Source organism: Pteropus vampyrus, unplaced genomic scaffold (assembly GCF_000151845.1).
Source record: "Pteropus vampyrus isolate Shadow unplaced genomic scaffold, Pvam_2.0 Scaffold144, whole genome shotgun sequence".
Lineage (NCBI taxonomy): Eukaryota > Metazoa > Chordata > Mammalia > Chiroptera > Pteropodidae > Pteropus > Pteropus vampyrus.
In genome coordinates this window covers 421,827-446,307 of record NW_011888925.1, presented here as the reverse complement: position 1 = coordinate 446,307, position 24,481 = coordinate 421,827, and the positions used below count along the sequence as shown (strand labels likewise).

Sequence of the window (24,481 nt, the reverse complement as noted above, 5' to 3'; positions counted from 1 at the left end):
AAATTAATTCCTGTAGGATTCAGGCCAGTCCCTCTGGTCCCCCAGGGGCCAGTATTTTTTACATCCTGATCTCTTCAACCCAGGAACACCTGCGGCCCAGTTCTTAAAAAATTTTTTAATCTCCCGTCCTCTCCTGCTCCCCCATGTTCCAGGCTGGTTCCAGAGAGTCCCTGTGCTACCTCCTCCCTCAGCCCATTCACTCTGCAAATCCCCGTAGGGCTCAGCCTACTGCTAAGACCCTTACGCGACAGGACAGGTACAGTTCCCTCCCCACTCGGGCCCCTGACCCCCAGACGGTACTTTCTCAAATCAAGACTGAAGCAAGGGACTATGGGAACAAGCTGGAGCCCACTGAAGAATGAAGACCCCCATCAGCTTCTGCTCCAACTCTGCCTGGGCTCCCCCAGCCATGCCTGCAAACTCGTCTCTGCCCCCTTCTCTAGACACAGGCCCTCTTTCTGCACTCGGCCTTCATCCTCTGTTCCTACAGAAGCGGGCCTGGTCAGGCCTCCCTGTGTCCCTCTGATGCCTGTCCCCAGACCGGGCAGGGCCTCAGCAGGCCTGCAGGGGTCAGCGTTGCAGTGGGCAGGCAAGACGGCAGCAGGGAGGGAGGGAGGGAGAGGTGACCTTGCAGTGAGCCGGTGAGCAGGGCCAGAGAGGGAAAGTCTGGGCCTGTGCAGCAGTCTGGGGAGAGAGGTCAGGTCCTGAGGGCTGCCTGCCCTGCCCCCACCCTCTTTGAGCTTGTCTCTGGGGGTAGCAGTGCTGTCTCATCTGTTCCACCTGTTAGGGGGCTCTGCCCCCTACAGCAACTCTGCCAGTCGGGTCATTCCTAGGGAGTGTGGGGGCACTCTGCATTGGTCAGGGGGCCCTGCCATGGCAGGTCTCCTCTCTCAAGGCAGAAGAATCCATGAGATTGCCCAGGCCACTGGGTACCCACTGAGCACAAGTTAGGGGCAGTGGCTGTTGGGTGATGTGTGGGATAGGAATTGGGGTACGGCTGAAAGGGCAGATCAGGGGTGCTATGAGGGTCCTCAGGGTTAGGGACCAGGGCTGGGGCATGGGGTTGTCCAAGGAGGACCATGTCTAACCATTTCACTGTCTAATGAGACTGTCGAACCATTTCATTGACAAACTTTCCCCACTCCTTCATCTACCCATCCATCCTTCTGACCCCTCACCTGTCCATCTGCACAGGTCCAGACCTCCCTGGCCTGCATCCTGGGCTTGGGTCAGTCTGGGACTGAAGATCAAATGACCTCCCAATAGGCTGTAGCCCAGAAGGGACTTGGGGCTGACCAGGTCTGAAACGCAGGGCAAGAGGGATGGCTTCTGTGAGACTTAAATCAGGATAGCCAGTGATCTCAAGCTATAGTGTTTCCCATAGAGACAGAACCCCTTGGCCTTGGGTCATGTTGTTTAGTGGTCTTATGGGGACAGCTTGACCAATGGGCTGGGTGCTTAAGGACTGTGGGGTGGTGGGGAAGAACATAGCCCCAAAACCTCTCCTGGTTGGGGAAGAGGGTCTAGAACAGGCTGGATTAGAGTGGGTCATACAGGCTGGCAGATGATAGGTGAGGGACAGCTGGAAGGCAGGGGAACAGGTGGGTGTCAGGTGAGCCAAGACAGGCCAGGCCCTGGGCAGCTGGGCCCTGCCCCTGGCTGACCCCAAGCTAAGGCCTAAGGGGCACGGAGGGCAACATAGAGTGCCAGTGGAGGGCTGCCCCCTCCAGCCTCGCTCTTGCAGGAGGTCTTTCGGGAAAGGCAGAGGAGGCGTGGGTGGTTCCCCGCTTCTTTTTCCCCACCCTCACTCCCCGCCCACCCCCTATTCTCTCGGGGACTTTGAATCCTTATTGAATCTGATGGACCGTTTTCAATAACTGCTTTTCCCAGGGGAGTAAGGCCAGAACAGCAGGGAGAGGAGTGGTGAGGGGGACTCATGGGGGACGGGAGGCCCAGTCCTAAGCGGGGGACTCTTGGCTGGAAGAGGAGTCAACTGCACAGCCTCCTCAGAAGCACCGAGGCCTCCCAGGCGGGCACCGGCAGCTTTGTGTGGAGCCAGCCCCCTTCTCAATGGGCAGTGCCTGGCAGGTGGCACACATGCAGCTGGCTGGTAAGGTCAGCTTTCTCTGTTGGGGAGGTCACTGGTCTGGCCAAGTGCCAGAGCCAGCCGGTGGCAGGCCCAGCCCAGGTGCCCGCCTGCCTTGCCAGGGAACCCCAGCCATTGGTGCCAGGCGAACTGTGCCAGTCCCATGGACATGGAAGTCCCTGACCTTCCAGGCAGCAGGGGCAGCCTTGCTGGGCCCTGTCCAACTTGTGTCTGGAGGACAGGGCTTTGGTCTCACCCAGCAGAGTTCCCCAAGGGTTGGAACAGAGTTGGCAGACAGCATAGAACCTGTGGAAGGGGCTGGATGGCGCCCAGAGCTGGCGCCTGGAATTCTGGACCAAGCTGGTCAAAAAGTCGGCTGGCATGTTGAGCCCGCTTTCGGGGGCTCTGCAGCTTTCACCACAAGGACCCCTTGAAAGAGGTGTGTCGCCTGTGGGGCTGGGCTGGAAGCCGGCTTGTGTCATGGCTGCATGTGGGGCCACAGCACCAGTGGGAAGGGAGGGTGGGGCCGATGGGGAGAAGCTCTGTGCTGTGTCTGTACCTACGTGCCGTGTGGCGCGGGTAGAAGCTGGACGGCTGCCGTGAGAGCTGCGCTCATCTGAGAGCTGGGCCCGCTGTAAACAGCAGCTAATGAGTGTATTTGTAGCGAGGTGCGTGGAGGTGCGCAGGGAGCTGTGTCGGAAAGCGTTGGGGGAGGGTGCCTCCTTAGCCCTGGGGCCCTGTACCCAGCCAGGCGGGGCCTGTGCCCTCCAGGAGCCCTGCCTGTCCCCTGCCACACCCTCCCACCTGCCTGCTTGGCTGCCTCTGAGGCTTCCATCTGCTAGGAGCAGGGCTTCACCTGGCTGTCAGGCGTGCACCGGAGTGGAAGTGCCCTGCTGGAGCTTCGGTGTGTACGAACACGGGCATTTCCACGATGGCATGTGGGTCAGTCAGTGTGAGTGTGTTTGTGTGTGCCTATGTTTGGGTCTAACTGGACACGTCTGTGTGTCTATGACTATGTCCGATTCTGCACGTGTATGTATGCACCCCTCCCTCAGATCCCTGAGAGGAAGACTGCCCCCCCCGCATCCTGGTAGTGGCCCTCTTCCTTCAGTACCCTTCCTGGAGTGCAGGAAGCTGGGGGCTCTCAGGCTGGCTGCAGGAGAAGAGGGAGTGACCCGTTCTGTGCGTCAGAGGAGGCAGCAGAGAGAGGGGCTCCCATAGTGGCTGCGTGTTTCAGAGCGAGGGAAGGGCTCGGGGCCTCAGCGCCCAGCTAGCCCTCGAGTTCTGGAGTCCTCGAAGCCCCTGAATGAAAAAAGAAGGGTGCCAAGGGGTCAGTCCCAGCAAGTGGGGGGGTCTCACAGTGCCGGTTGGTGCAGTGTGCATGCTGCCCCCAGCCAGGGCAGCGTGGTGTGGGGTGTGGGAGGCCATGAGGGGCGACTGCGTGAGGCCCTGCACAAGGGGACTGGAGGAGAGAGCTGTGTGGCTAATGTGTCCAATTAAATTACTTCAAACCCTGCTGCGGCAGCTGCTCCCGGCGGGGCCCTGGGTACAAATTGGATCCGTCTCATTACCATGGGGTGGTGTCAGCGGGGCCAGAGAGTGGTGGCCAGCTCAGTCAGCACACAGAGAGCCCTCTCCCTCTCTGTCCTACTTGGGCCCCGCTGTGACCCCCTCGAGCATTCGCTCACTCCAGCACTCCTCAGGTTCCCTGCATGCACCACGTTCAGATATTGGGGTGCCCTGCATACCTCCTTACTACCCTGACCCCAGCCCTGGCAGCTCAAGGGCCCTCTGAGCCCTCACTTTCTTTCCCCAGGAATGGGGATTTCATGCTTTGCAGGGGGTCCAGCCTAAGGAAGCCCTCTCAGGTCATCCAACACATCCTGTCCTCACCCCTGATAGTAACTATGCTGTGGTAATAACAGCAAATTCTTACTTGTGGAGGGCTCGGTGCGACCTGAATGCTTTATGTATGTGCAGCAGGGGGTGGCTTGCTTGAGCGAGGCTCTGGTGTGGAACAGCTGTCCGTTCGAGCCCTGGCAGAGACACTTGCTGCTGTGTCCCTGGAGCAAGTTACTTTGGCCACAGTTTCCTACTCTGCGAAATGGGTATGATGACAGTTCTTGCCTCTCATGGGTCTGGAGGGTGAGGCAAAATGAGGCCGGAAGCGTCTTAGCAGACAGTCCAGCACATAGTAAGCACTCAGGTGATCACTCCTGCACTGAGTGATTGGTGTGTGGGATGAGGGTTCCGGAAGCTTCGAGGAGGACATGCTTCTGCTTCAGCCCTGGTGGAGGAGGTGTAGGGGAGGGCTTTACCTAGGCAGGGTCGCCAGCTTCCATCAGAACAGCTGGATGGGGACTTGCAGTCAGAAGTCGGTTTGAGGTTCTGGCCACACTTCCTGACCCAGGAGTCTGAGCTTTGGGTCCAGAATAAGAGCTTGCCATGTGAGCAAGCAAGGGTGAGGCATTCAGTGTGATAGGGACGGCACAGGCAAAGGCCTGTAGGTATGACAAGTCTTGGTCAGTTGAGGCAGCAGTGAGTGCTTGAACATGGCTGGAGGGGAGGCCTCTGGGGAGCAGTTGTAGAAATTAAGGCCCAGGTAGGGTGGGCCAGATTATGAAGGTCCTGAATTCTGAAATAGGAAAACTAAAAAAATAGGATTTTTTTTTTTTAATTAGAGCAGTGGAGAGCCATGGGTGGCTCTCAAGCAGATCTCTGTGAAGAACTTTATTGCCGTGGTGGTGTAGAGGGTCCAGCTACACTGGGGTCCTGCCCTTGAAAGCTTGTGGGTAATGAGCAGTCAAAGGGGCAACCTGGTACAGGTGGGCATGGACAGACACCCCCAGGGGGCTTCCTTAGGGAGCCGGGGTATCAGGAAAAGCCTTCCAGGGAGGGGTATGGAGCCAAGGGAAGCAGTCTCAGGGCCTGGTGGCCGTAGTTAATGCTCCTGAGGGCAGGATTAGCACCCCATGCCCACCCCCACCCCCACCGTGGGCATCAGGGCCAGGCCCTTCCTGGAGGAGCCACGTGGCTCACGTTTTAGCTGCCAGGCCTCAGCTCCAGAGCCCTATCAGAGCCAACCTGTTTCCACGGCAACTAGGAGGGCCACCCCCCCCCCCACGGCCCCTGGCACAGGGGACCATTCCCAGCCGGGCATGGGTGCATCTTCTCACTTCCCGAGGGAGTCATCCCAGGGCAAACACCTCACACCTAGGTGCTGACAACACACGCGTATTGGTATTTGGGTCCGTGTGCACATATGATGCATTCGTGTGCCCCGCAGCAGGAAGCAGGGAGGCAGAAATGGCCTACGTTGTCTGCCCACCTTAGCTGGGGATTTGCTCCCCTCAAGGAGAGGGCAGGTGAGCACCAGAGAGCCTGGTGCCAGGATGAACTGTAGTCCCCTTCTCAGTACGGAAAGCAGCCCAGGGAAGGAGGGGTTAAATGTATGTGCAGGTCAGAGAAAGTGGCAAGGGAGAATCACCTAGCAGTGCCTGGCATGTCCTCAGACCACCACGTTTTCACATCCATCATTCCATTTCATCTTCATAGCAGCCCTGTGAGGAAGATGTCATTATTCCTGTTGTACAGATGAAGAAACTGAGGCCCAGAGAGGTGGAGTGTCTTACCAGGTCACGCAGTAGAGCAGGGGTGAGATTTCAAGTCAGCCTCACCCTAAAGCCTAGGTCTTAACCACTGGCCTACACTACCTAGTGCCTCCCTATCCCACTAGGATCCAAGCCAGCCTGTCTCTCAGCCTGTCACTTGGAAGGTTATGCTAGGAATTGTTACTGGCTGCAGAGCTGGACTCAGAGGGTGTTCCCCAGCACCTCCTTCAGTGCTCGAGATGTCCCTTAAAACCTTTGTTCTCAGGTCCTTGGAGTGGAGTGGAACCTCCTTCCCACCCTGTCCCCTCCCTCTCTACAGGCACCGTGGAAGGATCCTGTCACTCAAGGGGAGACACCCCTCACTCCCTGCTTGGCACCTGCCAGCCGTGGAGGAGCCTGTTGAATTGGCTGTGTGCCCCCCCAACCCCGTTCCTCCCTCTCCAGCCCCCGCCTGGTTGGGGAGGTGGGAAGGGAGCGATTTCACAGCCTGTCAGCTGAGGCCTAAAAATACCCGGAACTCTGAGATGCTTGGGCAGGGGGAGGAGAGAGCAGGGACCAGGGATGGGGTGTGTGGGGGGGTGCAATGGTAACTTGGCCAGAGAAGCCCTTGTGGCACCACAGTCCTGCTCAGGAGAGTTGGGCAAGGTCCCCAGGTTCCCCATCTGGCCCCACATCTAGCAATGATAGAGGAGGGTCATATCTGGGGTCCTGAGAACTCAGCTCTGGCACCCAGACCTAAGAGAGGGCTGAGTTTCAGACAGAAGCTGTGGACCCCAGGTTCCCCAGAGCCTCCGGTCGATGCCTCTTTCTCCCCCTCCACCCCCGGATTGGCTGGCATCTTCGGGCTGTGGGAGCTGGGCCTGTGCCTGCTTCCTTCCTGGAGAAGGTGCCCGCTCCTGTTAGGGGAGAAGCGTGAGGAAGGCAGCATGGATGGGGGTGCCGGCAGGTGCACGATGTGACGTGTGAGCCACCCAGGCACCAGGCGAGGAGCAGAGGAGAAGGGGTGTGGTGACCCATGTCACTGCCACGTGGCTGTGTGCTGAGACGTGGCACAGGGCCCCCACAAGTCAGCCGGTGCCCAGAAAGGGGGATGGGTGTGTGTGCGGACCTGCCGGAGTTGACCTGTTCTTGGTGCCGGAATGCTTGTGGGAATGTATGACCGAGTGCCTATTCCAGACAGCAAGTGGGTTGAACGCGCAGGAGCAGGTATGGAGGCAAACACATGTACCATACAGACCCATGATGCTGCGTGTGCTTCTCATGTGGAAACATGATGGCATGTATGCCTGTGCAGAGGGATATAAGTAGACCTCTCTGGGGCACCGAGCAGGGGCTGAGAAAGTCATTTGGGAAATAATGTGGCGTGGCAGCCAGAGCGGGGACTCTTGACTCCAAAGTAATGGGGTTAAAATCCCAGCTCGTCTGTGTATTGATCAGCTTTCTGACCGTGGGCAAGTTAACCCCTCATTACAACATTTCCCCATTTGTAAAATGGAGACAATAATAGCACCTACTTCAGAGGGTGGCTGGGAGGATTCGATGAGTTAATGTAAGTAAACTGCCAAGAACCGGGCCTGTTACACAGTTAGCACCGTCTGTGTGCTATTTCTCATTATCTGGTCCTCCTCTCTGATGATGTAAGTGGGAGCACCAAGTTCAGAGAGGACAAGTGACCTGCCCAAAGTCACACGGTAAGTTGGTGGCAGAACCCAAACTAGAACCCAGACTCTAGCCCCTTAAGACAGGGCTTGTTCAAGTGTGGGACCTCCTGACACTGCCCCCGCTTTGGGCCACAAGAAGCCCCCACAACACAGGATTGTTACCCCGTTGACTTCTGGGGCCTAAATTGTGCCAGGGCTGGGCCGGGATCTTGAGAGCTCAGGGATCTGAGCATCGTTAGGTAATATCGGGGTGGAGGGGTCCTCAGGGCGGTGGCCGGCTGCTTGAGTCGGAAACATGGCACTGGTTAGCCTGTAGACGTGGCCAGTGACTCAACCGTCCTGAGTCTCAGTTTCTCCCCTCTAATGAAATAATAATGATACATACTTTGTCGGGTTATTGTGGAGATTAAATGGGATCCTGCATGTAACATCTTATGTGGCTGGAACACTGTACCCAGTAAGTGCTCAATAATGTCCGCTGCGATTATAACGCATGTGGAACCTTCCCACCCAGTGCTCCATAAATGGTGACTTCCTGTGTTTCCCTTCCAGCCCCTGGCTACCCTTGCTTCCTTCCACCTGCTATGCCACACTCCACAGGGCTTAAACTGATCAGGGACTGACTTGTTGGCAACCAAGACCTGTCTTTATCTCCTGTTACTGGCTTTGCCCAGGAGGGAACAGGACCCTGAGCCCTCTATATCTGGCTTCATCACTCACTTGCTACATGACCTTGGACAAGCACTGTTTCCTCTCTGGGCCTTGATCCTCCCTCTATTAAAGTGGGGAGGTTTTACAGAGGGCGTCCCAGAGCCTCCTGGTCATGTTGCTGTGTGACCCAGGAGGGTCCCTGGCTCAGCCCACTGGAGAGGGTGGCAGGTTGGCAGGAAGAGAGGTGGGCTGGCTGCCCTGAGTGAATGGAGCATCCGGCCACCTGAGCCGGCTGGTGGCCTGCCATCATGCCCGCCTGTACCTGTGGATGCGTAGGAGGGCATGCAGGCCCGACTGGCTTGGCACTGACATTGGGGGAGGCTCAAGGACAATGACGTAGAGAGAGCCCTTTTTGGGGCTCTGGGAGCTGCCACTCCAGCCGTCCTCCCCTGCTTTCCTCCCCTTCTCTCCAGGGCTTTTCTTGAGCAGTTCCTCCTTCCTCCCTGTCCTTCCTCTCTCCTTCCCCTTCCTGGAGTCTCCCAGTATCACCCCCTCTCTGCCTCTTCCACTTCTAGAATCTTGACCATTTGCCAGGGTGTTTTCTTCCTCCCTCTCTCTCCGCAGAGGGGAGATCTCTCCCCTCTCCTCTGTCTCTCTGCTTCCTGAGATGCCTCTTTTTTCCTTCATACAACATGGCACGTGTCTTGGTTTCTCTGGAACTTCCTGGCTCGCCCTGCTGCTCCTGAGCCTAGGTCTCTCCTTTACTCTGCAGGCCATGTCTAGGCTCCTTCTTGCTTCTTAGACCCTGGCTCTCTCCCACTTCAGAGTCCTTCCCTCCCCAGCATCCCCACCTCCCGTCTTTCAGTTCCTTGAAGCTCCTTGCTCCTCCATCAGCCCCGCTGCCCTCAAAAGTTTCCTGACCTCTTTCAGCCGATGGGGCTGACCCAGGCAGTTTCTGTGGCTGGTGCTGCTACCCTGTACCTCAACAACCCTCTGCCCCTGTGAGTTGAGAAAAGGGGTCAGCGCAGGGCCCAGGGACTGGCAGCCTTGCCTCCTAATTAGCAGGAAGTAATTGCCTGGAAAAAATTTCATTTAGAATGAAACATTGAGACTCCAAGTTAGAGCCAAGCCAACTGATGGGCACTAGGGAGCAGGAGGAGGGAAATAGCCCAGGTCAGGGACTCAGGAAGCCCCTCAGGAGATGAAGGCCCTTAGGACTCCCTCCCAGGGTTGCTCCCAGGACCCCAGCCTTGGAGAGGAGGGCAGAGAGCACTGGGCTCCAAGTCCCACCATCTTCATCTGAGTTTTTTGGCTCCACTACTTACTGTGTGACTTGGGGCAAGCTACTTATTCCTTTGAGCCTTAGTTTTCACTCTTGTAAAATCATAAGAGGGCCTCAGTATCACGAGGGTTGATTTGGACAGTGGCTATGAAAACACTTTGCAGGCTGTAAAGTGCTGTGGGAGTGTACGTTGTCATTGTCTTCTTCCATGTGGCTCTCAGCTGAGATGTGAGAATAATGGAGGAATGGGTGGTCTTGGAAATACTGGAGGGGCATCAAGACTCCCAGAACATGGAAGGATGGTAAGGTGGATCTAGCTGAGCTGCAAGATTAAAGGGAGAAAGATGTGGTTTCCCATGCCAGTCTTACCACGCACCAGCTGCACCACCCTGAGTGGTCACCTCACCTCTCCAAACTCCACTTTCTTCTTCTGTTGGATGCTGATCATTACGCTTCCTCTCGGGGCGGGGCGAAGGGGGTGGTGGTTGTAAGGCTAAATGAAATAATGTTTGCAGAGCTCTTAGCACAGTGCTTGACCTATAGTAAGTGCTCAATAAATGCCATTAGCTATAGTATCTACTGTAATTAAAGGCTATGCTCTTTACTCCCTGCCTGACTCCAGAGAAGCTGTGATTTTGAGTGTTGTCTTCAAATGGTTTTATTTGTTTTGCTTTTTTCCCCTTTTCTGAAAGAGGGAAATTTTTATACCCAGTGAGACTAATATCAAGCAGTCCCTAGAAACACCAAGCAGATCTGCTTCTCAAAGAGCCCCCACCTGTGGGGTAGGGGGACAAGAGTGGGCTGCAGCTGTGGCCTTCTTCCCCGACCCCCACTTTTGCCTGGGGAGGGGCTGTGGGCAACTTTCTTATTTGGGCAGGTATGATGTAGGGATCCTCTGCCCCGGGGGAGGGATATTACAGGCCTTTGTATTCATCTTGGTAGGACTGGCCCTGCAGTAGGAGGGAAGGTTGTGTTTGTTTAAACAGGTCTACCCGACTGGCCTTGGACGAGGGAGCAGGAAGTTTCATCTGGCCTGGCCATCTGGGTTGAATCTTTAATGTGAACCAGGCAGCAGGCCCCCAGGCCGCTGGAACACATTTGGAGCGTTGGGGTGTTGGGCAGTGCTGCAAGCTCTGAGTGCCAGATTGCCCCGGAAGGGGTAGGGGGCGGCGGGGCCGAACCGTCTGCCACTTCTTCCCCACTCGCCCCGCGCCACCACTGGGGGCCTTCTGCGCTCCTGTTCTGAGCGCAGTACCCGCGCTCGCCTTCAGGAGGCAGTGCGGCAGGCTCCCCTTGAGGGCGTGGGATGTGGCATTTACATTAGCCGGGAGACTCTTTTTGTCTGGAGTCGTACTGCTGACTGGGTCCTTGGCATCAGAGGACCTCACCGGGTGGGAAAGGAGATCCTGAGGTCGGTTGGTCGCTGGCGGGGCTTCAGTTTGGGGTTGATCAGGGAGGAATTGGCAGAGGAAGGTAGGGCCATTATGCTGCAGCCCTGAAAACGGTTCCGGTCGGTTAGATCTGGCTCATCAGAGGCAAGCAAAAGGTGGCCTGGAGGAAGGCTCAGTCCCAGGACTGAGTTCAGTTTCAGCACCAAGGACAGCGGAGGAGCGGCTGGCGGTTGTTTCAGCACGTGGACAGAGCTCAGGGCGGCTGCTCAGTTTAACCTTTGTGATGCGAATGATACCCCAGAATATGGTAGAATGGCACTTCCGATAGGGAATCTCAGACACCCTGTATTCCAACGAGGCGATTTAGGACCAGAAAGTTGAGTTAGTTGTCTAAGGTCACACAGCCGCAGTGACACAGTGGGTGGCAGAACTGGACTCAGAACCCCAATCCCTTTTCATCCATCTCTCCCACAACTGGATTCCCACTAATCCCCCTCCTTTCTAAGCACCTCTGGGAGCAGCTTCACATTATGTTGCATCCCTGAGAGCTCTGGCAAAGATTAAGCGTATCCCCTCTCCCACTAAAACCCCGGGTCAAGAATCTGCATCTCAGGATGGAAGATTCCTAGCACCGATGGCTTTCATGTCTTCAAGCCTCAGGTGGGAGGGTGTCAGGGCAGGACAGGTGCCCTGGCCTGTAAGGAAGCCTGTGACTTGGGGAGGTAAAATTGAGTCATCGGCATGAGGAACTCTTAAGTGCTCTGAGATCCTCGAATAAAATATTGCACACCATTCCCACCCCAGCTTCTTTGCAGCTGTGTATTATTAATAACAATAAGATGCTGATTTAGGCCAAGGCACAACAATGTATTATTCATAGGAGTAACTAGTGGTCAAGACCTGCACTTAATCCTCACACGTCCATGATCCTGCCCCCACTCCACACTCCTGGCAGAGAAGCCCTCTATCTGAGCTCCTTTCCTGGGCTCCTGCTGCTCTGATGGACATGATCGTTTTCATGGCCGTGCAGGCAGCTCATCAGCTTTGGGATAGAGGTGGGTGATGAGGATGGCAGTTTCCAGGCTAACTCCTGGCTGGACACCCTTCAGCTTGTGCTCTCTACCCAGAGCTGGCACCTGGCCCATTTTGTCCCGAATGGCTTTAACCCTGATGACTTCTGGACTCAGCAGCTTTTTGGGGTCTGTAGATGGCTTGTCTCCCCATCCCTCTCTTTTGAGACTGAACACTAAAGCCAGACACACCAGGCTTCCCTAAGCCAGGAATTGTGGGAAGTGGGGGTGGCAGTGGTGAGGGAAGGGGATCACCAGGGAGAAGATACCCCCGTCACCTCCATTAAGTATGACAATGGATGCGAAATCCTCCGTAAACTGTTCTGCGCTGAACAAATGTGAGCCATCATTACAAAAGCCATGTTGTCTGCTAGAAGACAGAGCAGAGGTAAAGAAGGTGTGGATGAGGCCCTCACAGCTCACCAGGCCCTGCTCCCTGATGAGGAGTCGAAGTGCTTGTGGATCTTGACATGTCCCCATTCAATTTCTTGCTGGAACAGCTCCTGGCCCATCCGGATAATCCTTCATTCGCTGTTTACTCACTTGGCATCTCCTCTGAATTCTAAACCGTCTGCATCCAGCCGGCCTCTGCGGCCCCTGCCAGTGCTCTCTCTCTAGCTCACTCACACATTATCTGTTTTTATTACAGTCAAGGTTGAGACTTGCTAGTGCTAAGCCCCTATTTTCAGCTAGTCCTAACTTTCCAAAACAATTCCCCTCAGGCCTCCTCTTTCGCCAGCCTTGTTCCTGCCCCAGGTGAGGCTGGAGGGGTTGTGGGTACCTCCAGTGTTTTTCGAAGGACACTCAGAGAGACTGTCTGGAGAGCATGGGGGGAGGGCCACGGCTCAGCTTTCCTGGGAAATGAGTGCCTGGATCTCTCTGCCTTTTTCTTTGTTTCCTTCCGCCCGCCCAATCTCATTTTCTTTTTCCCGTAGCAAGAAATGAGCTACCCCTATTCCCAAAGTGGGTGGCCCGGAGCAGGGAGTTTTAGAGTGGAGAGAGGGCAGAAAATTTGTCATGACGGGAGGCCTGGCAGTTTGCCCGGCTGTCTGGGGTTCAGAGTTTAGCTCATTGCTTTTCTGTTGCTATCTCCCCAACTATGCCTTTTCTAGCTTTCTTATGTGTGTTGGTTTGAGAGGAGGGATGGAGGCACCAAAAATGTACCCCCCTTCCCATGCCCAGATAGCTCTGGGGCTGCTAAGCTCTGCACTTGTAAATGCCCTCCCACCTCCCAGCTGCTCTGCATGCACGTGGAGGGGTGCTTCCTATGGAAATCTGTGACTCCAGCTTTCACTGCTTTCCACCTGAAATGTCATCATGCAGCCACCAAAGAATGGGGGGAGGTGCTGGGGCATGATACGTCCTGGTGCAGAATGAGGTGGGAGGAGGCGGGATCAGGAAGGGAACACTCTGGCAGATGTAGCCCCAGCCACCCCCAACATCACTCTGCTTTATTTCTGAACTAGTAGTTGCACCCTAGTCAGCACAAGAGACAGGGCCCTAAGCAAGTCCTCTGGCACCCTGCCCTCCATTTCTCCCCGTTCCCACTCTGTCCAGCCCCAGGTGCCCAACCCCCTACCTGTTCTGAGACCTTTAGGTGAACTGAGCATCTCTCTAATGAGTGCTTTACTAAGGCCAAGGGCTGGGCTGGTGGATGGAGGAAGAAGCCCCAGGAAAGGTATGTGTGTGATCAGGTTCTCTTCAGTGCTTGGGGTAAACAGACATGGCTTTCTTTGGTAAAATTTTTGGGGAAGCAGAAGTTCTTTCTCCAGCTGTATTTTGTGTTCACTCGGTTTCTTTCTTCTTTTCCTGCTATCCTTGGAGCCACTCATTTCAAGGCTTAGCTCCTGAGGGATGGAACAGAATGAGAGCTACATGGTTTGGGGTCTTAGAGACTCCAAGTCTAATCCTGGCATTGCCTGGCTTCTGCTGTGTGCACTTGGGCAGATACCTAACCCTCTGAGCCTCAGTTTCCTTTGTAAAATGAGCATAAGCGTATTCACCTTCAGACAGGTGCTGAGGATTGTGGACACAGGTTGGTGTTGAGCGTACATTAGTCGCCACAATCAAAATGCTTGGGATGAAGAGTGAGGGCCTGGGATCTGGAGGTGCCCGAAAGAGGGAAGCAGTCTAGGCTGGGAGGGTGTGGGGGCGACAGGACAACTTTGGAAGGGCTAGATATGAGGACTGTGCATGTCACCATCTGAGAGCGTAAGAACGAGCGAATTCTGGGGGAAAGAGCCGATGTGCACAGATTTCCAGTGTGTCTGGCAGCTTCTCTGAATTGTCCTGGGCTGTGGCAGACCCCCAGCAGTGGGGAGACAGGACTGTACGCCACTGGTCCTGCTTGAGGAACCAGACTACCCCCTCCAAGAAAGGCTAGGTGGACAGAGGGTCAGTTAATTCACATTTGGAGAAGGAAGAGACTGCTGTGAGTGTATGTCATCAGGGAGGGCTTCCTGGAAGAGGGGGGCTTACCTGGGGCCTTGAATAATTGAATGTTCAGCACTTACTTACCCAGCCTCTCCTGTGTACCAGACCTTAGGCCACAGAGATGAGTGATCTGGGGTTTCAGCCCTCCAGGAGCTCCCATTGGGGAAAGACAATTAACCCAAGGAAGAATTGCCATAGTTCTAGAAGAAATAGAAGGAAATGTGGGAAGGAATGAAGGCTATCTTCATCTAGGGATCTCGAGGGTAGAGAATAGGCGGAAGGGCATTACAGGAAGAGGCAACAGCTTATGCAAAGCCTCAGGTGTGAAAGACGGCCTGCTTGATGGAAGGAGAAAGTTGAGTGTGGCTCGGTCATACAATGTAGCATATTACAGAATGCCGTCACATCCTTCAGCTGTAGCTGTGGTAAAGGACAGGCTCAAGTTGCCTTAATTCTCCATGCCTGTTTCTTCCTCTGTGAAATAGGAATAATAATAGTTCAAGGTTGTGGAGATCACACAAGATGGTGCATATAAACTTCCTGGCACAATGTTTGCCACAAAAGACGTGTGCTCAATTAATGTGAGCTGTTATTTGATCCTCACAGGACCCCAGCAGGGGAAGTCAGGGGTTATTCTCATCATTTGAAGGTAAAGCACTTAGGCCCATAATGGGCCATGTCAGGGTCATGCCAGGGGCAGAGGTGGGACTTGAATTCAGGTCATTTGCCTCCAAGTCTACTTCCTGTCCCGCTGCTCTGCCTCAGAAGGACAGACAGGCTTCAAGTAAACAAATAATGGACGTAGAGAGAGAATTCCAGGCTAGAGGAAGTGCATCAACACTTAGGCCCTGTAGACAGCCGAGTGGGCCATGGCCATGAGTGACCATGCACGTGTGTGTGTGAATGTAAGCATGGGTGTTGGGCAAGGACTGAGTCTCTGTGGTGCGTGCGCACGTGTGTGTGTGTGTGTATGTGTGTGAGTGAGAGAGAGAGAGAGAGCGTGTACCATGGATGTCAGTGCCTGTGGCCTGTGTATGTGTGTACCTGTTCCCCCTCTGGCTCTCCTCTCGTTCCCCCTGGGTAGCTGGTGAGCTTGCCCTCAGTAGTTCATTCCCTCTCCAGTAGCTCCCCAGGGCATCCCAGCAGCCAGCAGCCCTGTTTGATTCTGTTCATCCATAAATCATGGCTTGCTAAGGAGATGAGAAGGAATTTGGAGTGGGAGCAGAGCCCCGGCAGGGGATGGGGTCAGGTCTACAGTTCACACCTGGAACCCAGCCTGGCTTCCAGCTGTCGCCCCTACCCCAACCTCCTGTTCCTCAGCCCTCCCCATTCCTTTCCGTGGGTATTCGCTGATGCCTGCTTTTGGTCAAGTGCTGGGCCAGGGATCCTAAGGCAGGGATGGGGGAGTCGGGTGTGTGTACAGAATTGAGTGAGACATGACCCCAGGTCTCTCTTGTCCTGTGGGGAAAAGTAGATGCATATCTAATTCAGTATTTCATTCAACAGTCAGTGAGTGCCAGCTCGGTGCCCCAGATGTCTCTAATACCGAGCGAAACGTGGTAATGCTATGATAACAGCAAGCATTTATTGCCTGCTTATACTGTGTCAGGCACTGTGCTAAGCACGTTATATGTGCTAATTCCTTTAAACCTCACAGTAGTCCTATGAGGCCTGTGCTATTATTAGCCTCCATTTACAGATGGGGAAACCAAGGCACACAGAGATTCGGTCACTCAGCTTGGAAGAACAAGAGCCAAAATTTGAGACCAGACAGTTAATCACTGGCTCCAGAGCCTTGGCACTTAATCACTGCACCCTAAAAGAAAGGCACAGGCACAGCGTCAGGTGAGCTTGGAGGTAGGAGAAGGTAATTCCTTTCTGGGGAGATTATAGAAAGCTTCTTGGAGGCTGTACTTTTTATCTGAGTATACAAAAATCAGGACTTGTCAGGCAAAAATGAGCATGGGGGAAGAATGCAAGGGGTCCTTGTGTGTGTGTATGTGTGTGTGTGTGTGTGTGTGTGTGTGTGTGTGTAAAAGAGAGGTTCTCAAACTCTCTCGCTGCAGCCTCTCTCATCTTGTTTGAGTGACAAGGTCGATAACATGCAAGTATTGAACATTCAACAAATATTTACTGAGTGCCTCCCATGTGTCAGCCTGTTACAGACAATCCTGGGATGAGCAAAGCAGATACAGCCCCTGCCTTCATGGACCCCTGTAGTCTGGCACACAGTAGATGCTTAATAAACGGCAGCCTCTGTTATTATTCCTAGAGGTCTAGTATTCTTCCTCACTCATTCTTTCAACAAGAATTTATTGAGCACCTACTATATGCTCTGCTCCGTCCTCGGTGCCAGGAAGACAGCAGTGAACGGGACAGCAAGCACTGCCCTCATGGAGCTGACACACTAGAGGGGAAGCCTGTGCGTGAGCACCTTGTCCACCCTAAGACGTGGGCCACCTCCTAGAGTACACGGGCTTTACGTTGAGAGCTCCTTGGGGAGTGGCATGATCAGGAGCACGGGCTCTGCCCACAGGACTGGCAAAGTCTGCAGGACTCTGTTAGATTATCATTAATCCTGAGCTCTAATCGGCTGACATCCCTGCCACAGGCCTGGGCAGAGGGGCAGCGATGTGCCTGAGCTCACACCTCACTCCCAGGACGCCTCTGGGATTGGACCTAGGAGACCTGTTTCTCCTGGCTCACCCTGCCTCCCAGGTCATCTGTCTGCCCTTGTCTGTCTCACCCCCTGGGGCCCAGGATGTCTCCTCTGCCTCAAGATAGGTCGTGGAATTCAGCTCTGTCAAAAGGCTGACTAGAGCTGCAATATTTTCTTTCCCCAAATGTTAATATGCTGATGCTAAGAGGACTTGAAACCATATATGTCATCGGAGGAAGGGTTTAGAAGGGCTGGGACAGCTTTGCCTAGAGAAAACTGGAGGGGGACATGAGAGCTGTCGGCAAAGATTTGGAGGCCTGTCATGTGGCAGAGGGAGCCGACTCGTTCCCAGCAGTTCCAGAGGGCAAGCATAGGACCATGAGGGCAAGTTCTAGGGGGACAGATTCAGCTCAGTGCAAGGCACAGCAGCTATGCCTATAACTATGCCCATCCACGGAGGGCCTGCCTCTTGCAGAAGCAGCTTCCTGTCACCAACGCGGCTATCCAGGGGGTTCGTGGACTGATGGGGCCGAACCTCATGACTTCCAAGGTCTCTTTCATCCTGAGTGACTCTATGCTCTGGGAATGGTTTCATTCTGGCTGGCAGGTGAGAACATGCTTGTTCCCCTTGATGGCAATATCACGTGTTGGCTGGGGACATCTTGTCACTTTTGTTCACAGCATCAACACAGTTTGCAATGGCAAGTGTTTGTCTCACCCTGGCTTCAAGGGCTGTTCGGGGGATGCTGCGGGGCCTGAAGATCTTGGAGGGAAGGGCTCAGCTGTCTGGAAGATGACGGCATCCACCCATGCTGCGGGGGATCCCAGGGTCACCAATCCCAAGGGGCTCAGTTTTCCTTAGCAACATATCTCTTTCTTCAAATGGAATTGTCTGCAAAAGCCCAAGATGTGAAACAGGGAAATGATGCTACTTTGATTGAAGAGGCCTTGAGAGATCACAGCCTCATCCACTCAGCATCCACCTCCATATCCCCTGTGGAACTCCTGGGAACTCTAGGGGATCCCAAGAGCACTCCAAGCAGAGTGCAGACTCCGAGCCAGACTGCCCGGGTTCAAACCCTGGCTCCACCACCTATCGGAAAGACCTTGGACGAGGTACTTGACCGCTCTGTTCCTCAGTTTCCCCATCTGTAAAATGGGGATAATCATAATGCTTACCTCAGTTGTGGTGAAGACCGAGTCGTTACCTCAGTTGGAACACCTAGGATACCTGCTCATCATCAGAGTGGGGAAGGGTCAGATCTTCCACAAATGGAAGCACTGACCTCCGCGAGATGCAACGCCTTGCCCACGGCCACATAGTGGGTTAGTGACCAGAATAGGGCCTCAGCCTACTGCTCCTGGACTCCAAGCCCAGTGCTCATTCTGCATGCCACAGAAGGCTCATTGCTTAAGATGGGCATTCCCTGGGACTCTGGGGACCATTCAGAGGGTGCTCACTGGCTTCTGGAATTGACAGGCTCTGTCTTAAGGGACTCTCCAGCCTACAGCAGAGGTTGACAAGCAGCTTTTGAAAAGGACCTTGTTTGGCAAAGAGAGGAGGAAGCTCCACAGAGGTGACCCCTTTGAGAATCGCCCCACGGCCAGGAGCTGTGTGTGTGTGGAGAGGAAACCTTCTACCACAGCAAGACGACGACTAGGTCATGAGCTTGCTGACACCCCCTCTGGTCTCGCTCATCCGCTGCTCATAAACTTCCCATGACTCCCACGGCCTCTCCTACAACAAGCCCCTCAGCCTGAGAGACAAGCCCCTTCCGCATCAGGTCGTACCCCCATCCCCAGCCTGGTCTCCACACTTCACTTCCCATGATTTAGACCATCTCCTCAGACAGCGTGCCCGACACTTCTTACCCCGTCCTTGACTTTGCTCTTGCTGTTCCCTTTACCCTCACCTCACCCCCATGCCCCAACCACACCATATACCACCTCCTCAGGGGAGCCTTCCCAGATCTCTCCCTAGTCCAGCAATCACTTCTTCGTTCATGCTCCCAGCGCCCTCCGTTTACACCTGTGACAAAACAGACGCCGACAACCCCAGTAGTCATACCTGTCTATGGAGTGCTAACAACAATCCCACGGAGGGATGCCATTTTTAGCTTCAGTTTATAAAAGAGAAAATGAAGACACTGAGGGGTTAGGACACTTGTCCAAGGCCACACAGCTATTAAGAGACAGAGGCTTGTCATCTATAATTGGAAAATAAATTTAAAAGCGTACATATAGAGAGAGGCAGAGGCCGTACTCAACCTTGGGTCTGTTCTTGGGTATTTTGGAGGCTGGTGCCCCAGGCTGGTGTGCTGCCACTCGCTGGTTCTGGAGCATCCAACATGCTAAGAAACAGTTAGCTGAATTCTTGCCTGTCCCCTGTGCCTCCTGGTAGATTCTCAATAGATGGCGGTTGAAGAAAGCTCAGCCCAAGAATGGAATTTACTTTACTGGAAAGGGAGTTCAACAACCCACACGACACGCCCAGGCCCTCCCACTGGTGCAGGGGCAGTTCCTGGAGAGAGCTGTAAGAAGCGCAGGCCCCCTTCCCGGAGCCACACTTGCTCATCTCCTTACCGCCGTCCTGCGTCTTGGGGCCCTGGTCGCATGCCTGCGGTATTATGGCCATCACTCTCCCCACTCGTCCCCACCCCATCCCTCAGAAGCCTGGAGGTTTACGGTGGAGGCCTCCCATGTGGCCTGAGAACTTTGGCGGATGTAGATGTACTCCTCCACCCAGGGGAGGGAAGGGCAGGACCCGTTCTTTGGTGTCTGCAGATTGTCCGGGTCAGAGCTCCCCCGTGCTGTGGGCCCTGATGTTGACAGTGAACAGGGTACAGGGCCTTCCTGGGGGCTGAGGCTGCAGACTCAGGACAAGAGAAAGTTTAGTTGGCCTGGCTGGTAGATAGGTGGGGGCCGGGTAAGGGTGGCCTTTTCCCACAGCTGGGAGGCTCAGGAAATTGGGGAGGGAGAGGTGGAGCCCAAGCAGGATTCTAGGGAGAGCGGGTAGTGAACCAGGTGCCCGGGGTGCTGACGTGGGGGTGGGAGGCAGCTCTGGGGTTCCTGAGAGCTCAGGATGACCTCTGGGCCCTCCTCCTGAGGCCCTACAGCGAAGCAAGAGAAATTGGAGCCCAGAAGCTAAAACCACAGGAACCAGGACCAGACAGCTATTGTCAGCTCTTAATTACCACTGTCACTAGCACCAAAAAGCCCACACAGGCTTCTCTGTAAATAAACAGTGGCTCCTTGACTTGAGGACACATCCCAGTGCAACATATTTACAGTGCACATGTGATCTATGCCGTTTCCTGCTCGACTCCCCCACACTATCATTTCTGGTCAAGTTTTGCCTTCTTTACGTTTGGTTCGGGCTCATGTTTACAACCACCTGTGAGAAGGCAAGGAGGAGGTTTAATCTGCATTGCAGGGGAGAAGACAGTAGTTATGTGACTCGTCCAAAGCCACACAGAGAGCAAGAGGTGAGATCTGCACAGAAACCTGGGATTTTCCTCCCAGGACAGGTCCCTGAGCATTTCCACTCCTGAAGTATAGGACCCTGAGCTCCTGGAGTGGAAGCTGCCTCTCGGCCCCCGTGAGCGGTTAGAAGGTTGTAAACGAGGAGCTCAGGGACGGAGGGATGAGGGGGTGTGGTGTGCGGATGCTAGCTGGGGGGGCTTCCAGCCCAAGGAAAGCCGGGCTAAAGGGAGTGAGGGCTGATCAGAGGGTTCCAGAGATTTCCTCTTTGACTCCGCACAGACTGTCAAGTCTTGGCCAGGCACTTAAGAAGGTCTGTTAGTGCCCATAGGGCAGATGTCCTCAGAGGGACTGCGGGAGATAACAACCCTTCTGGGCAAATTCAGCTGGAGTTGTAGCTCAGTACGGGGGTGGGGGCATGGCAGAGTGCTGAGCAGGGAGGCCTTAAAGAAGCAGTGGCTATTTTAAGGGGATTCAAAAGGCTTGCCAAGCCCGGCTGGGCTACGGGCACACTTGGCCTCTCCTTCTGAGGATGTCAAGTTTGGGGGATGGTATTGATCCCATGGGTTCACACAGGGCCCATGCAGGGAGAGACCAGGAAAGGTGTCAACTGGCACAATTCCCCCGTTTTACGGATGAGGAAACTGAGGCACAGAAAGGGAAAGGGACATCCCAAGGTCAGCCAGCCAAAAAGAACTGGGAGTAGAACTTGCTCAGAGCTCCCAGTGTCGGGGACAGGTGGTAGGGTAGGGTGGTCATTCTGGTGTTTCTGGGGGCCTCTGAGCCAAGGGAGAGTGGCCGGCACTGGCCAATGAGGGTCTGACCTGCCCATGTCCTCCCCAGGGGCGCCCACCCGCGATGTCCTGCTGGTCTCTGCCATCATCACCGTCAGCCTTAGCGTCACTGTCGTCCTCTGCGGCCTCTGCCACTGGTGTCAGCGCAAACTGGTGAGGCTCCGGAGGGCCCTGGGGGCGGGGCCTGGCTCTGCACCCCGTCCCCCACAATTACAAGCATATGACCCACCTGCCCATGTAGTCAGGCACACTTGCGCGTAGAAATTCACACCGCATGCACGCCCTGCATTTGCCTGGGTGTTGGCCCCCTATGTCTGTGTGTACACCCAGAGCCACACACCTAGGGACACTCGTGGATGGACTTGGGTCTCAGGGGCATTCACAAGCTCTCAACTCCACGCGCACACGCCCCGCTTCCTGCAGATAGAGCCGCAGGCACACACGCGCAGACTGAGAATCGAGGCCCCCTCCCCTCTGTCCGCTGCCCTCCCCCAGGGCTGGGCGTGGCCGAGCCGTGTCTCCTGGCCAATGAGGCGGCGGCGCCCGTCCCGCCCCACCCCCAGCGCCCTCACATCCATCCTGATCCTCCGGGTTTGTACAAGCACAAACGGCTTCTTTTCATTTTTAACGAGAGCTGGGGAATTAACGAGCAGGATTAGGCCATCAATAAGTAACGAGACGTCAGGAAGGAAATTCATCACCGAGGGCGCCGGGAGGGAGAGCTGAGCTGAGCTGCCTGTCCGCAGCCCGCAGCTCCCAGAGGGTGGCCGCCCCCACGAGACCTTAATCATCCCGGATCCTGCCGCCCCAGCCCAGAAGTGTGGTGGGGACTTTGGGAGGTTGCAGGGGGCACCCCCGAAGGTGCACCGGGAGGCGTCCCAGGTGTGGGACCTTTCCCGGGGTTAGGTGAATAAGGGTCCCTGGCAGGTACCTTCCAATCTCCAGGTTGAGAATGGTGGGAGCGGGTGCCACATCTAGGAGGCCCATTCTCTCCTTGCCCCGCCCCCCCCCGCCCCAAAGAGGAGCCTGAAGGACAATGAGGGGTGTGTGGCTGTGAGCACTGTGTGGGTGGGGGCTTCACACCCTACTCCTATGGAAGAGAAGGGGCAGACGCCCCTGGATGAGGACCCAGCATGCCTCCTTCAAGAAAGGCAAATTCAGGAATTGGGAGCACGACTCTCCATCCTGGGATAGATAGACTCCTTCGGAGCGTGTGCAGAGACCCAGCGGCTCTCTGCGTGCAAGCAGAGCCAGGCTGCCTGCCTTGCATTGTTCCTGGACCTCCCATGGCTGTGTCTGCCTCAGAATTTCAGGGGAGGTGGAGTATGGAGCTCGGCCACGTGCCTCTGTATGCCAAGTGTCCTCAGAGGCTGTGGGAGTGGCTGAGCACTAGCCTTGTATATCCTTTCGGTCTGTTAGGCTCTCTGTCTATCTGGTTTTTTGAAGGCAGTTGTATGAGCAGGCACTGCTGGTGACCTTGAGTGGGAGTCTTTGTGTGTTAATTTTGAGGGTATGGGTGCACTGGGAATGTGTCTGCTCACCTTTGCACGTGGGACATGGACTATCTCATCAGGACCCCAAATGAGCTAACCTGTATGTCTGCCCCACTGTCCCAGCCCTGTCCCCTGGTAAGTGCTGCAGTGTGTGTGTGTGTGTGTGTGTGTGTGTGTGTGTGTGTGTGTGCGCGCGCCTCACCTGGGACAGGAGTTCAAAGATGACAGCTTTTGTAGCAGGTGGGCTGCTAAGAGATGCGGAAGCTCCCCTGGCCCAGCCCTCCGCCCAGCCTCGAACTCCCCCAGGGTCCAGTCCACAGTGTCCTCTTTGACCGGCTCCTCTGAGCTGCCCGAGCCCCTTGACCCCTGCCCTGGCCCTGGGTCACAGAAGTAAGGGGGCTTTTGCCCAGGTTGTCTCTGTGCTCCATTGGAAGAGGCTTTAAAATGCCCCTTGCACAGTTGCTGGGCTCTCCTTGCCCGCCTGTCCCCTCAGCAGCGTGACATGATACCCTGACAGCCCAGATCCCATTTCCAAACATTAATAACTTTCTTAATCTCCTGCTGGCTTTTTCTGGATCAGCCTGGCCAGCTCCTTCCCTGATGAGCAGGCCGGTGATATAGGCTGCTGGACCCCACCTAGGGCTCCCATCCTTGCCGCATTAACTTACCCGTCTCCTAAATCAAGTCATGCCCTAGTTCCTGTCCCCCATAGCACCCCAACTCCTGCTGCAGTGATAGTTGCCACCTGAGGGGAAGGTTCTCTGAGCTGCGGAAGGAAAAGCCACCTTGGGTGAACCGTGGGCAGCCCACCCCTGCCATGCCTGGCCTTGACGAAGGGCAACAGACCAGCCTTAGAAGGGGGTACTTATCGGGTCAAGTTCCCTGTTAAGACTGGGAAGAAAGAGGAGAGGAGGTGAGGGGTGGGGTTGGGGAGCCCTCAGCAGGGGCCCCACACTGCCTGAAGTGCTAGAGAATTGGGGGGGCAGGGCTCCCTTCATGGTGGCCAAGAAGGGCCCTTGGCCACCATGGAGGCCTCTAGGCCCTGATTGCCCGAGCTGAAACCAGAAATTGCTTGAGATTTGAACTTCTGTAATGATGGGAGGGATCAGAGATGGAGCTGAGAAAGGGCAGTTTTGCGGGCCCAGAGGATCCAGCAACCTTGTTTTTTAACTCTAAGTTCTGGCTCAGTGTCAACACCTGGGGCTTGGACCTCGGGGTACATGGGCGCTAGAGGGGTGCTTCCAGTGATGGTTTTGAGAACTGCTGGTTACCAGGTTTCACACCAAGTACTAGAGGCCATACAATCCCTGCCATTGGGGATGACATTCCCAGGGGTCTGAAGTAAGGAGAAAAATAATATCCATGATGAGAACCCTGAAGCATGAGGGGCCTGGGGCTCATCCCGTGACACCGCCTCATTTCAGAAGGGAGGAAAAGGAGGCCAGAGAAGGCAAGGGACCTGACCACAGGGACACGGGGAACATGCAACGCTGCTGGGCCCAGGACCCTGGTGCCTCGGAGACACAGGGGAGCTGGAGGTGGGATGAGGGCCCCCCCACACCCTTCAGAGGAGCATGACTGTGCCACCTCTGCCACGCTCCCTGAACAGGCGGCCCCATGCCTAGGATAGGGCTGCAGCTGGCAGGGATGCCAGGGAACACGGCTGTGTGGCTTTTATTTTGCTTTAGGGAGAATGGAATAATTGGCTGTTGTGGCTGTGGTATCGGTGCACATGACTAGATGTTGGGGAAACGTGTGTGTGTGTGTGTGTGTGTGTGTGTGTGTGTGTGCGCGCGCATCCCCACTTGGCTGGGAAGGGGCAGGCCAGTGCCCAGTGGGAGAATGGACTGTGGGGCAGCCCCGGCCCCTG

At 55.2% G+C, this 24,481-nt stretch overlaps 1 protein-coding gene across 1 annotated transcript in view; it reads left to right on the top strand.

Moving 5' to 3' along the window:
- Positions 1-24,481, top strand: part of SYT7 (synaptotagmin 7) — a 59,064-nt gene that overhangs the window by 5,001 nt on the left and 29,582 nt on the right. Inside the window, exon 3 of the mRNA XM_023535814.1 lies at positions 21,168-21,271. Coding sequence (XP_023391582.1) covers positions 21,168-21,271 — 104 coding nt within the window. The remainder of the gene's footprint in view (positions 1-21,167; positions 21,272-24,481) is intronic.